Source organism: Danio rerio, chromosome 25 (assembly GCF_049306965.1).
Source record: "Danio rerio strain Tuebingen ecotype United States chromosome 25, GRCz12tu, whole genome shotgun sequence".
NCBI lineage: Eukaryota > Metazoa > Chordata > Actinopteri > Cypriniformes > Danionidae > Danio > Danio rerio.
In genome coordinates, this window is record NC_133200.1 from 33717109 (window position 1) to 33729800 (window position 12692).

Genomic DNA, 12692 nt, shown 5'->3' on the forward strand with positions numbered 1-12692 from the left:
GAGGCAGAAAAAAAAACATGAATAAATCATTCTAAAACAATTGTGAATCCCATAAAACGGGCAACTGTTAATAAACAATAAATTCCTTCCATTATTATATTTTTTACACCAACAAGCAAATTTAAGGACCGAGACTAACAGACTATAATTAACAGTAGTCATATTTTTCTAAACACTCTGACACAATCTCCAACATAATACTCTACTATCAAAAGTTTAAGAAACAGTACATGAAAAGTCTAGTATGTTCAAATTTACAGTATTTATAATACAGTGGGAAAAGCATGCACAGAGTTCCTGAAGTCTGCACAGATTGAACATTATCTCACAGGTGTGGAGTTGTGAATGACAGTGAAGCAATGAAACTGACACTGCAAGTCAAATGTAGTACATATTCAGACAGTTTTCTGGCCTTCTTTTATCAAAGTGATTTCATGTTTGGCATGACATGACTCATGTTTATGAGTCTGTGAGTTGTGCTGTCATTAGCACAGCTGTACTGCTTCGAGACAGTATTGACATGTTTGCCAAGATATGGGAAAATATCCTGGAACCTTTCGTAACTTTTGTTGAAGTCTTTTAGGTCTTTTAGTTTAAGCCACTACAGTAGAAGTGCAAATATAGTATATAATACTGACATAAAAACTAAAAATAACAGAAAAAAAGATGTTATCGTAAGTTCCAGATTGGTCTCATGTGCTTTTCAGACTTCTCAGACAAAAGTTTAATCATTGAAGCAATCCAAAATAAAGGTTTTCTTGCCAATGAGGAGTTCTCTCACAGTTTTAAACATGGATTCTTGTGACAGCATGTACTGTTTAAATGAAGATCGGTTAGTGATGATATGCTTTGACTTGCAGTCACTTTCTGGTATCAGATGATTCACACTGAACACTGACACTGTCATGGTCTAGACTGGAGTTTCCCAATCTGTTTTGTCTTATTGACACAAACTCCTTCTCTGGCACCAAACATGAAACTGTTTATTGTACTACTGATAAAGGAATAGTTCATTCAAAAATGAAAATTCTGCCATCGTTTACTCACTCTTTAATTTTTTTTTTTAGACCTATTTGAGTTGTTTTCTTTTAAACACAAAATAAGGAATAATGGTATCTGTCACCCATGGACTTCCACTTATTTATTTATTTTTCTTACTGTAAAGGCTGATGACCAACACAGCATTCTTCAGAATATCTTCGGTCCCACTTTATATTAAGTGGCCTTATCTAAAATGTACTTACATAGGAACTAATAGTTTGTTACAATGTACTTATTGTGTAAGTTTACTGTGTACTTATGCTTGATTAAATACATGTATGTAATTACATCTGTAACTAACTTTTGTAACTACACTTGTAAATAAACTGTTGACCATCCATTACACCTTAACCCACCCTTAAACCTACCCATGCCACCAAACCTGTCCATAACCCAACCTCTATCCCAACTCAAAAGCACCACAAGTGTTTTTAAATACATTATAAACACAGTAAGTACATTGCATTTATTTATTTATTTATGTAAGTACATAGTAGTTAAGGACACTTAATATAAAGTGGGACCATATCTTTTTTTGTGTTCAGCAGAAGAAACTCGTAAACGTCTAAAACCACATGAGGGAGACTGAATTATTTTTTGGGTGAACGATCGTTTTGACAAAACTGAAATAAACATGAATCAATATTAAAAAAATGTAAACTTGATTATTAAATTACTAACACTAAAAAGTAATGATAAATTGGACTGTAAAATTTCCTAAAAATGACAAGGAGTGAGAAAAAATACAATAAAAAATGTAATCACTATATTAGCAATATTAACATTAACACTAGAAATATAGATGAATGGATAGACCGACAGATGAACAGATCTGAAATAGTTTTGTAATTATTTCTTTGCAGGGATGGGAAATAATAAAGTACAAATACTTTGTTACTGTACTTAAGTTCTGTTATCAGTACTTTACTTCACTACTTATTTTTCTGACAACTCTTAACTTTTACTCCTTACATTTTTATGCAACTATCTGTACTTTCTTACATTTTTAAACCAGGCTTTCGCTTTCATGTGTTTGGTTTCGTAGTATATTTACAGTTGAAGTCAGAATTATATTTCCCAAATGATGTTTAACAGAGCAAGGAAATTTTCACAGTATGCCTAATAATATTTTTTTCTCTGAAGAAAGTCTTATTTGTTTTATTTCAGCTAGAATAAAAGCAGTTTTTCATTTTTAAACACCATTTTAAGGTCAAAATTATTAGCCCTTTTAAGCGATTTATTTTTTTGATAGTCTACAGAACAAATCCTTATATAATAACTTGCCTAATTACCCAAACCTGCCTAGTTAACCTCATTAACCTAGTTAAGCCTTTAAATGTCACTTTAAGCTGTATAGAAGTATCTTGAAAAATATCTAGCAAAATATTATTTACTGTCATCATGACAAAGATAAAACAAATCAGTTATTAGAAAGGAGTTATTAAAACTTTTATGTTTAGAAATGTGTAGAAAAAAAATCTTCTTTTCGTTAAGCAGAAATTGGGGGAAAAATAAACAGGGGGGTTAATTTATTTATTTTTTTATGGCGCAAAATGAACACCTTTTTGATTCAGTAAATCTTTTTTTTTTTTTTCATAATGAAGCAGCTTTAGCCAAATGCCTCAAATAGTAAAGTATATTAAGTATTTATTACAGCAAAAGAAAAACAAATGTTTTGGACAAAATTAAATGTTAATTGAATATGTTTATTATTTGTTTAATTATAAAGGCCTCAATTTTTTTTTCTAGTGTGTATGAACGGACATTAATGGCAGTTGTTGTTCTTCAACTACAAGCAGCAAAACTACATGCTGAACGCTGTGAGTTTGATGATACTCCGATTTTTGTGCGTTGTTGGTTTGCAATATTGCAGTGTCATGTTGCTTGGCTACTTTCCAGCTTGAAATTAGCATCAACTTTTACATCAAACTCAGAAACGTATGTTATTTTGTATAAATGTATTGAAGTGATGTGAGGTCTATAGTTATCAGCGTGAAACTAAAACAGGAAGAAGTAAAGGATACTTTTTACTTAAGTACATTTTTGAAGCTGCACTTCTTTACTTTTACGTGAGTACAAAAGTGTAGTCAGTGCTTCAACTTTTACACGAGTATCTGTACTTCTACTTGAGTAAAGCATGTGTGTACTTTTGCCATCTCTGTCCCTTTGGTACAAAATAGAAGCACAACCTTACCAAAAGTCCCAAACAGTCGACTACATACAGTATACTCCATGATACAAACTGAAACAGAAACTTCAGACAGTGTAACTGAGGGAGTTTAATTCTTCCAGAAATTCCCCTTCCTGTGTGTGGGCCTGTGGGACAGCATTCAAGTGAGAGCTGGACTTGTGAAACAAGGCTCAATAAAGTGCTGAGGACTGCAAGTGCTGAGTGTCGGTATTGTCCGGAAAGAGACCTAAACACGAGTTTACCATAGTAACCAGATTAACAAGGCTGATGCTTCAGTAGACTGAGACAGTGTTTACAAGTGTGAATGTGCCTGTGTGTGGCGTAAAGTAAGAGAGAGTGCAGTGATAGTCATATAAAAATCTGCTTTATGTTGTGACTTAAGGTGCGAGTTTCACATTTAAATGTTTACCGTATGATTTAAAAGTAATACAATGTCAGTTTAATATGTAGAGAAGACTGCAAATATGCAATTTGTAGGTTGATTTCCTGAAAAGTGCAAACACTGCGTCTCTGTAGTGGTTACAAAACAGTACTCTGTTTACTTGAGAGACCCAGAACAACACTGGAAAAACAAATCACCTTGGGAGATGTGCCATTTGTTGTCATGACATGACGGATCTAAATTTCTTAGATCTTTTGACACATAAAAGGTGGTATTTACTGCTGAAGCATGCTAAGTTTCGGGCCTTAAATATTTAAAAAGCAAAAACAAATCCTCGCAACTGTTTTACCTTATCAGCTTTACTTTCTCAAGCAACCAGCAGTGATAGTTCGGTCAGGCCACATAGGCATAGTGCTCATCTAACTATCAGCTCTCATCATTAGCTTTCTACTGTTATCGCAGATACATATACATATGTGGCATAAAAACTGCTGGCAACCTTCCCTCCACTTTTATAAGTTCAAATCTGTCTCTCAATTCAGACTACCAAGCCCTCAAGTTCTAGCTGTAGCTTTAACAGACCTCATGGCTGAAGGACAGATCCTCTCAGCAAGCAAAGCCATCCTAGGATTAATCACCAAGTCTCTAGTAAGTAAGTAATGTGTATTTATATAGTGCATTTATTGTGTCATACACTCAAAGTGCTTCACAATTATGAGGGCGGGGTCTCTCCACACCACCACCAGTGTGCAGCGTCCACTTGGATGATGTGACGGCAGCCACAAGACAACGACGCATATGCTAGCTATAGTTGGAGTGGAGAGACAGTGATAAAGCCAGTTTAGTGGATGGGGATGATTGGGAGGATATGATGGGTAAGGGCCAATGGAGAGAGTTTGGCCAGGACAGCAGGGTTACACCACTACTCTTTATATTCATTTTATTTTTAATGAGTCAGGACCTCTGTTTAATGTCTCATTCAATACACAGTGCTCCCTGACAGTATAGTGTCCCCTTCACTTTACTGGGGCATTAGGACTCACCCAAACCGCAGGTTAAGCTCCCCCCTGCTGGCTTCACTAACACCACTTCCAACAGCAACCTAGTTTTCCTCTGCGGTTTCCCATCCAAGTTCCAACCAGGCTCAGCCCTTCTTAGCTTCAGTGAGTAACCGGTCTTAGGCTGCAGAGTGATATAGCTGTAACAATATGATCGTATCATATGGATATGTGATAGAAAATATGATCATATCACCCCAATTTTATCCTCCCTACACTGGGTGCCTGTTAAGTTTCGTATGGATTTTAAAATATTACTTCTTACCTATAAAGCTTTAAATAATCTAGCTCCTGGTTATCTAACCAACCTTCTGTCTCCCTACTATTCAACGCGCTCTTTAAGATCTCAAAACTCAGGGCTTCTGGTAGTACCAAGAACAACAAAGTCCACTAAAAGAGGTTGAGCCTTCTCATTTATGGCTCCTGAACTCTGGAATAGCCTTCCTGATAATGTCCGAGGCTCAGACACACTCTCGCAGATCAAAACAAGATTAAAGACCTATCTTTTTAGTAAAGCATATACCCAATGCATCACAAAACGGTATGATGCATGAATGTATTTTACGCAGGTTTTTGCATCTCGTCTATATACACTACGAACAGCAGCATTGCTAATTATTCTCTTTATTTTCTATTTCCACCTGGGGATACTCATCCCGAGGCCCCCAGAGACTATGCAGTGCCATTGATGCGATCCAAGATCCACGACAAGATGATCCCAAGGTTCCCATAATCCTGGACCAGGCCGTATCCTGAGAAGCTTCTGTGGTGGTCATGGAGGAGTGGAGAGCATGAGACTGATTCCTGTGACGCTCCAGGGACAGACAAGTCTTGCTGAAGTCCAGCTTTTCCAGCCTCCGGCGCCTAGACTACAGCTCTGGACAAGACGTTTGGCCATAGGAGAAATGGTCGTACCCAACTGAGCCTGGTGTCTCTCAAGGTTTTTTAATTCTTCACTTTCCCCAATTGGTAAAGTTTTTTCCTCGCCGCTGTCGCCACTGGCATGGTTCGGGATCTGTAGAGCTGCGCATCAATGGATTTGCTCTTCAGTGTTCGGGCTCTCAGCAGTGAATATTAAACAACACTGAACTGAACTTAAACTCTGGAAACTGGACTGATACTGTTTCAATTTACTATGATCGTCTATCTGAAGCTGCTTTGACACAATCTACATTGTAAAAGCGCTTTAGAAATAAAGGTGAATTGAATTTAATTGAACTGACAATATGTATAATACAACCCAGTCTTATTCCTATCTCCTGTATTTGCCTAGCTTATGGTTCTGGGGGGTTAAACCAGAACTGTTGCTGAGATTCCGAAGTGCACCTCCAATGGACGCTACACTATCCCAGGATGCCACATGAGAGAATTCATGAATGGGAGTAAAGCAACCGACGCAGGTAGGTCATGTGATAATGACAAAGGATGGATGTAGTACATCCAAATTCCATTCACACTACTCACATTCATACTATATAGAACATGCTTTTCTAATGATCATGTAGTACATTCAAATACCTACTCGAGTAGTAGGCAATTTCAGATGCCAACTGTCTGAACCATGTGACCTTAGTGACATCCCACAGATGGTAGAGTGATAACTTTAGCTCATTCAATTAGCTAAATAACATGTCAGATAGCTGATTAAAGTAGATTAGTTCACAAAAAGATTAGAATTCTTTTATTAATTACTCACATTCTCGGCCCGTAGCACTCTGACAACTGTTGCTGTTTATGCAGGATGGGGGAGCACTCGGATTTCATCTCAAATACCTTAATTTGTGTTCAGAGGATGAACGAAGGTCTCAGGGGATTGGAACAACATGAGGGTGAGTAAATATTGACAGAATTTTTTGGGGGAACTAACCCCATAATATCAGATTATTGCTGTTGTTATGGTCAATGCTAAAACAAGAACTCAACCATTGTGGAGATGTCATGTTTCGCTTGAAATTGGAATTAAGATTTAGTTTGAACATGTGCAAAACAGGTTTTTTTTTTTTAAGGTTATTAGCTGCAGATAAAGGCAGTATCAGCATTTGCTCTGTTGTAACCATCAGGTAAGTGATCAGCCTTAAACTCACTCAACTGGTTTTCACCATGTGTGTTGAAAAAATAAAGAACGGGATCATAAACACAGATAGCCAACTATTCCATATCTCAGAAAGGAGCCAAAATGGAGGCACAGTAGAAGGCAAAATGATTAGCCTTCATGTGAAATTTTAATGAATATTAAAATATTTCCTATTTGCTGCTTGCAAATTTTCAAAAAAAGACAGTGGATATGTGTCCTGGGGGTTTGATGAGTCAACTGTACAATTCAGTTTGTTTCAGGACAAAAGGACATTGAGATCTCAGTCTCAAACACCAAAGGAAGCACCCAGACTTTCATGAGCGATAGATGCATCCCAGGCTCATTCTAAAAACGTACCGATATATACTTTTCTGGGGAGCACCGAATACATCCCATTTGACCGACTGACTGACTGACTGGCTGACTGACCGATCAACTAACCCACCCTCCTCCTTCAATATACCGAACCAATAGTGTATTCAAAAGCACCGACCCGACCACCTGTATCCCTAAACCCAACCAATAGTTTTAAAAAGCAATCGAGAAAAAACACATTCTCACCCTGTTATTTGCTTGTTTATTTTATTTTTTGGCTTCTGTTGTTGTCTTACCTGCTTTCTGGAACTGTTCTTCGCCAGACTCAAACCCCAGTGTTGTGGTCAACCCCTCTCTGCATCTCCAGTTCACCAATGAACATGGTGAGCAACTGGACAAACTGGTAAGAGCCGGAAAGCCGTCTATATGGAGGTAAGCGGTCAGCTGGTAAGCATGAAACGGAACTGCATCATACCACCCCGTAGCATTCATTTTAAAGATGAAGGGCAGCCATACATAGTTCTGGCTAAATAATTTGCACTTTCCAGAAATGTATATAGGGCTACATTTTCAGAACAACCCTACTGTATGTTAGACAGATCCAAAAGCAAATGTCTGTCAAAGAAATTATGTAATAGCATGAAACAGAACACATGAAGAAAGGGAGGTGTAAAAAGGTATGGAAAGCCCAGACTGCAGCTGTAATTTCTCACTAGTTAGAAAGTTTTAGGAAACCAAAATAAATCTGCTAGAATGGCCAATAGAAAATAAGAACTAAAGATGAGAATTCATAAATGAAACTGACCAACATAGACACATTCTGAAAACATAGCCCTATATACGTTTCTGGAGATTGCAAATTATGTAGCCAGAGCTATTTATGGCTGCATTTCATTTTTAAAATGAATGTTATAAAGCTGTTCCTTTTCACGCTTACCAGCTGACCACTTACAGTACCTCCTCATTGATGGTTTTCCCTCTGTAACCAGTTTGTCCCGTTAGCTCGCCATGTGCACCGTTGGACTTAAGACACAGAGCGGAGTTGACCACGACGACGGGGTTTGAGTCTGGTGAAGAACGGTTCCAGAAAGCAGGTAAGACAAAAACAAATGCCAAAATATATTTTAAAAAGCAAATAACAGGGTGAGAATGTGGTAAAATCTGAAAATGTGGTAAAAAAAATCTGATGAGTGCTTTTCTTTTTCTGAATTGCTTTTTAAATTGTTGGTTAGGCTTAGAGAAATGGGTGGGCGGGTCAATCAATACAATTGGTTGTGTTTAGGGAAGGAGGAGGGTGGGTCATTCGATTGGTCAGTCAGTTATTCAGTCAAACAGTCAGCTGACAGCAGCCTCTGGTGGATTTACTCAAGAACAGCAGGTGCGAATGGCACTCGTAAAAGAAATTTGACATCTCAAAAAGCGCACACAGCGGCTTCTGGTGGATAAGCGAAAACAAAAACTGCAAAAAAGACGTAGCTCCTGGGGTGTATTTGGCGGTCTCCAGAAATGTATATAGAGGTACGTTTTCAGAATAGTCCTGGGTTGAAACTGACAGAGCCACAAGATTAGAAGCAATGCATGTAACTCCATTGTCCATACAAGAGGCATCTTAAGCTGTGATTACAAAACTGCCTTTCATAAAAAAAAAGTAATTTTCAGTAGTTCAGTATGTTCTCCTTTAGTCTTTAAAACGCAATCTAATGGCAATTTGTAACTTTTTGATTTAGTGGCTTATACGTATAAACTCATACGTTCTAATTTGTACATTTTAGTACGATTAGCAAAGGGTGTCACGATTTCGATTTTTAATCGAAATCAATCGAAATTTATGCTCAATTTCGATTATCGAATCAAAAAATAGAATCGTCGATGCTGCCACGCCCCCATTTCACGTCAGCTTGGCTAGCCAAGTGGGAAAAAAACAGGCTTGTTGAAGTGCTTGTTAAACTGCAGAAGCAGGAGACCCGTCGACAGAACTTAAACCCTCTCCTCTTTCAATGAAGTCGCCGGTGTGTAAGCATTTTGGATTTCCAGTGAGTTATGTTGACAACGTTCGTGTTGTCGACAAAAAAAAAAAAACCCTGTTTTGCAAGCTCTGCTATGTACGTATTACGTACTGTTCGTTCGATAGAAAAGTACACACTCTGGCCCGGTTTACACTGTCTTTGTTTTTATATGGCATTTTAGAACGACAACAATTTGACATTCAAAGTGGCGTGTAGCATTTCTGAGCAGCTCTTCTTCCTCACTACCTCTGAAAATGCACATCACGTGACCACACAGACGCATACACAGCCATGCGCTCGAGACAGCAGGTCCAGGCAGTCAGAGGACAGCTTCAATCTTTAACTCACTTGTACTTAGTCATTTTAGCGCACACCTCAGATACTGTTGGCTGGTTCCTGTTGGTTGTGCGTCTTTTTTTACCGCCATTATAACGACACAGATCACTGCCTATTCACGAGTCCCGCAGAAAAAAGTGATTAACAGGTGGTCATTATGTGTGTGTCTTGCCTTTATTCATTTACTGTATGATTTGTTTATGGGTAAAACAAAGACCATGCAGGTCAGGTAGTTTAAACGGTAGGCTACAAATAATTAATTGGTCATTAATTAATTAATTATTCATAATCGAAAATCGAATCGAATCGTGCCTTTAGAATCGAAAATGTAATCGAATCGAGGATTTGGAGGATCGTGACACCATCACGATTAGCTCATCATCCAATGACGGTTAGGGTTAGGGGTGGGGTTGTGTGCCACGTCTCTTTTTAAAATCGTACATTTTCGTTTGACTGAACTGTACGAATTTATACGTATTAAGCATTCAACTGACAAAATGTAAAATACTTATGTTTTCTCGTGAGATCAGGCTGATCTTACCATTGTTATTACACATACCAAATTTTTTCAAAGTTTTTTTATTTTTTGTTTGTTTGTATGTTTGGATTTTTACCAAAATCTTGGTCAATTTTATGTCAGCGGCTTCTTTAGAAATATATTTACAATATATCTTAAATATAAAAAAACTTTCAGCATTTTGTGTGTTTGGAAGTTTGACACAACTCAATTTCCTGCAGCTGTTGAATCCATCCTTCATCTTTCTGAAATCGTGTGCTTAAGTACTTCTTATTATCAATGTTTAAACAATTGTGCTGTTATTATGTGGAAACTGTGATACATTCTTATTTGAGGTTTTGTTTTTAATATAATCAAAAGTTAAAGAGACTAACATTTATTTGAGATGGAAACTAAAAACCAAAGTTTATTTGTAAGCACATCAGAAAGCTTCTGCACTCATGTAAACAGAATAAAAGAAAGGCTCTGGGTTTTCTACGTCTTTAGGGGGTCTGGATTCATAGCATGGGGTGAGGGGTATCAGCTTACATTTTCCCCAGGGACGGCCACATGACCCTGGAAAAGAGGGAAAAGGAGGGGGAAATGATGTTAGGTTATGCTCTGAGCTCTTTCAATGAGAACCACATGCAGCAAAGAGAAAAAAAAAACACTCACACACACACCCAGAGGGAGGAGAGGAGAGGAGGAGGAGACAGTGTGTGTTTGTGAGAGCAGCCTGAGTGCCGCGTGGATCTCTCCTCAAAAGCTCAGCAGCACAGGAAAGAGCGGGAGTGTTTCTGAAACTGATTCACTGGATACAAAACTTGCCAGAATTCATCTCGGGGAAGAAAGAACAATGTCAAGTGCTATCATGAGACGAAGCTCTAGCAAGCAAGGTTTGCAGAATCTCCTGAGGTGAGGACTTTGTGTTTCAGACTTTCACATTGAATGCTTTGAGGTTTACAGCTGGGATCTCAGGTGTGCCCATCATAGGCACAATTGTTCTTGAGCAAGTGTTGATGTCAGTTTTGTGGGTGATGATGCAACATAGGTTGTTCCTTTAACAAATGAGCGAATAATGTTAATATTTTATGTGCTACATATGGGATTACAGCATATTTTTCAATATTGTGTTCTTCAGGAACCTATAATCCTTTGTTATAGTATGGGAAGACAATATCCATTTGTGTGGTGAATATACAGTTAAAAAGTCAGAAATTATTAATAAATATGGTCAAATCAAACTTTTATTTTCTAAAAATAAACTGCAATAATATTCAATAATTGATGATCACTATTTTTTGTGGTTGTATTTTAAATATACACAAGAACGAAACTTTATGACTTAGGTATTTTAACTAATAATCACATTATTATTATTATTGTTATTTTTATTACATATTTATGTTTATTTATTTTCCCAATTAATCAAATTGATCAATGTCTTTATTTTTTAATAATATCATAGTCTTGTTTAGTTTTTCAGCTTATTTTATAGGCATAAGTACTGCCTATATTAAACATGTTTATTAATTAATATGTTTGAAAATACAGTTGAAGTCAGAATTATTAGCCTCCTGAATTATTCACCCCCCTGTTTAATACTTTTCCCCAATGTCTGTTTATCATAGAGACAATTTTCTCAACACATTTCTAAACAAAATAGTTTTAATAACTAATTTCTAATAACTGATTTATTTTATCTTTGTCATGATGACAGTACGTAATATTTTACAATATTTTATAATACAGCTTAAAGTGACATTTAAAGGCTTAACTAGGGTAATTAGGTTTAATTGGCAGGTTAGGGTGATTAGGCAAGTTATTGTATAACGATGGTTTGTTCTGAAGACTATCGAAAAATATATAGCTTAAAGGGGCTAATAATTTTGTCCCTAAAATGGTGTTTAAAAAATTAAAAACTGCTTTTATTCTAGCCCAAATAAAATAAATAAGACTTTCTCCAGAAGAAATAAATATTATCAGACATACTGTGAAAATTCCCTTTCTCTGTTAAACATCATTTATGAAATAGAAAAAAAATAAATTCAAAGGGGGTTAATAATTCTGACTTTAACTATATGTAAATATTTTAATACTGTTGAACATATCTATTTATCAATCTATCTGTTTATGTAATAACATTCTAATAACATTGTGTTTTTTTTTTTAATAAATTGGCAAATAAACAAGTTAAGAACACTATAAAACGCTTTTTTTAGAGGTCTTGTCTTGTTTTTAGTCCAAATATCCAAATATTCTAAAACCAACCTGCATTTTCTAGTTGTCTTGAAGTGTTTTTCTTTAAAACAAGCTAAATAATCTGAAAATGGGTTAAGAAAAAGATTGTAATTTTAATTGCGAAAACAAGATTATTTAGCGTAGTCCATTGTGAGATTAATTTGCGTGTTTTAAAAAAAACACATTTAATTTTAGCATATCACTTCTGTAAACAGCTTGTCTAGAATATGCTTCATGATTTAAGACTTTACATAATTATTCCAGAAACAAGACACAAACACTGAATAAGAAAATAATTTTTGAAGTGAAGTAAATAGAACAAATACCTAAATACTTAAGCACGTTTATTACAGCGCACCAGTTTGTCATACCTTCACAGCCTGATGTCTCTATAGAGAAATGCGTGATGTGTAGTTTACTATGACTTTAATAAGCTGGAATGTTGTCAGGGCTCCAGATGAGGGTTTATTGTTTCTTCCAGAGGTGCTGCGGGTTTGTGGATGGATGAGAAGGGAGGAAGGGATGGTTGAGTCCACTGTAATTAAAGATGTG

General features: G+C 36.5%; 1 protein-coding gene and 1 long non-coding RNA gene across 6 annotated transcripts in view; both read left to right on the forward strand.

Moving 5' to 3' along the window:
- The first annotated feature begins 2887 nt into the window (after positions 1-2887).
- On the forward strand, positions 2888-6501 carry LOC141381012 (uncharacterized). The gene is made up of 3 exons (XR_012400493.1): positions 2888-5870; positions 5946-6072; positions 6413-6501. It is a non-coding gene; the product is annotated as an uncharacterized lncRNA (long non-coding RNA).
- A 4159-nt stretch (positions 6502-10660) lies between these two features.
- lsp1a (lymphocyte specific protein 1 a) overlaps positions 10661-12692 on the forward strand; it is a 70598-nt gene continuing 68566 nt past the window's right edge. For all 5 annotated transcript variants that reach the window (XR_012400494.1, XR_012400495.1, XM_003201460.7 and 2 more), the window contains exon 1: positions 10661-10814. Coding sequence is in view for 3 of the 5 variants with exons in the window: in XM_003201460.7 (XP_003201508.2) it covers positions 10756-10814 (59 nt within the window). In the remaining 2 variants the exon portion in view is untranslated. The remainder of the gene's footprint in view (positions 10815-12692) is intronic.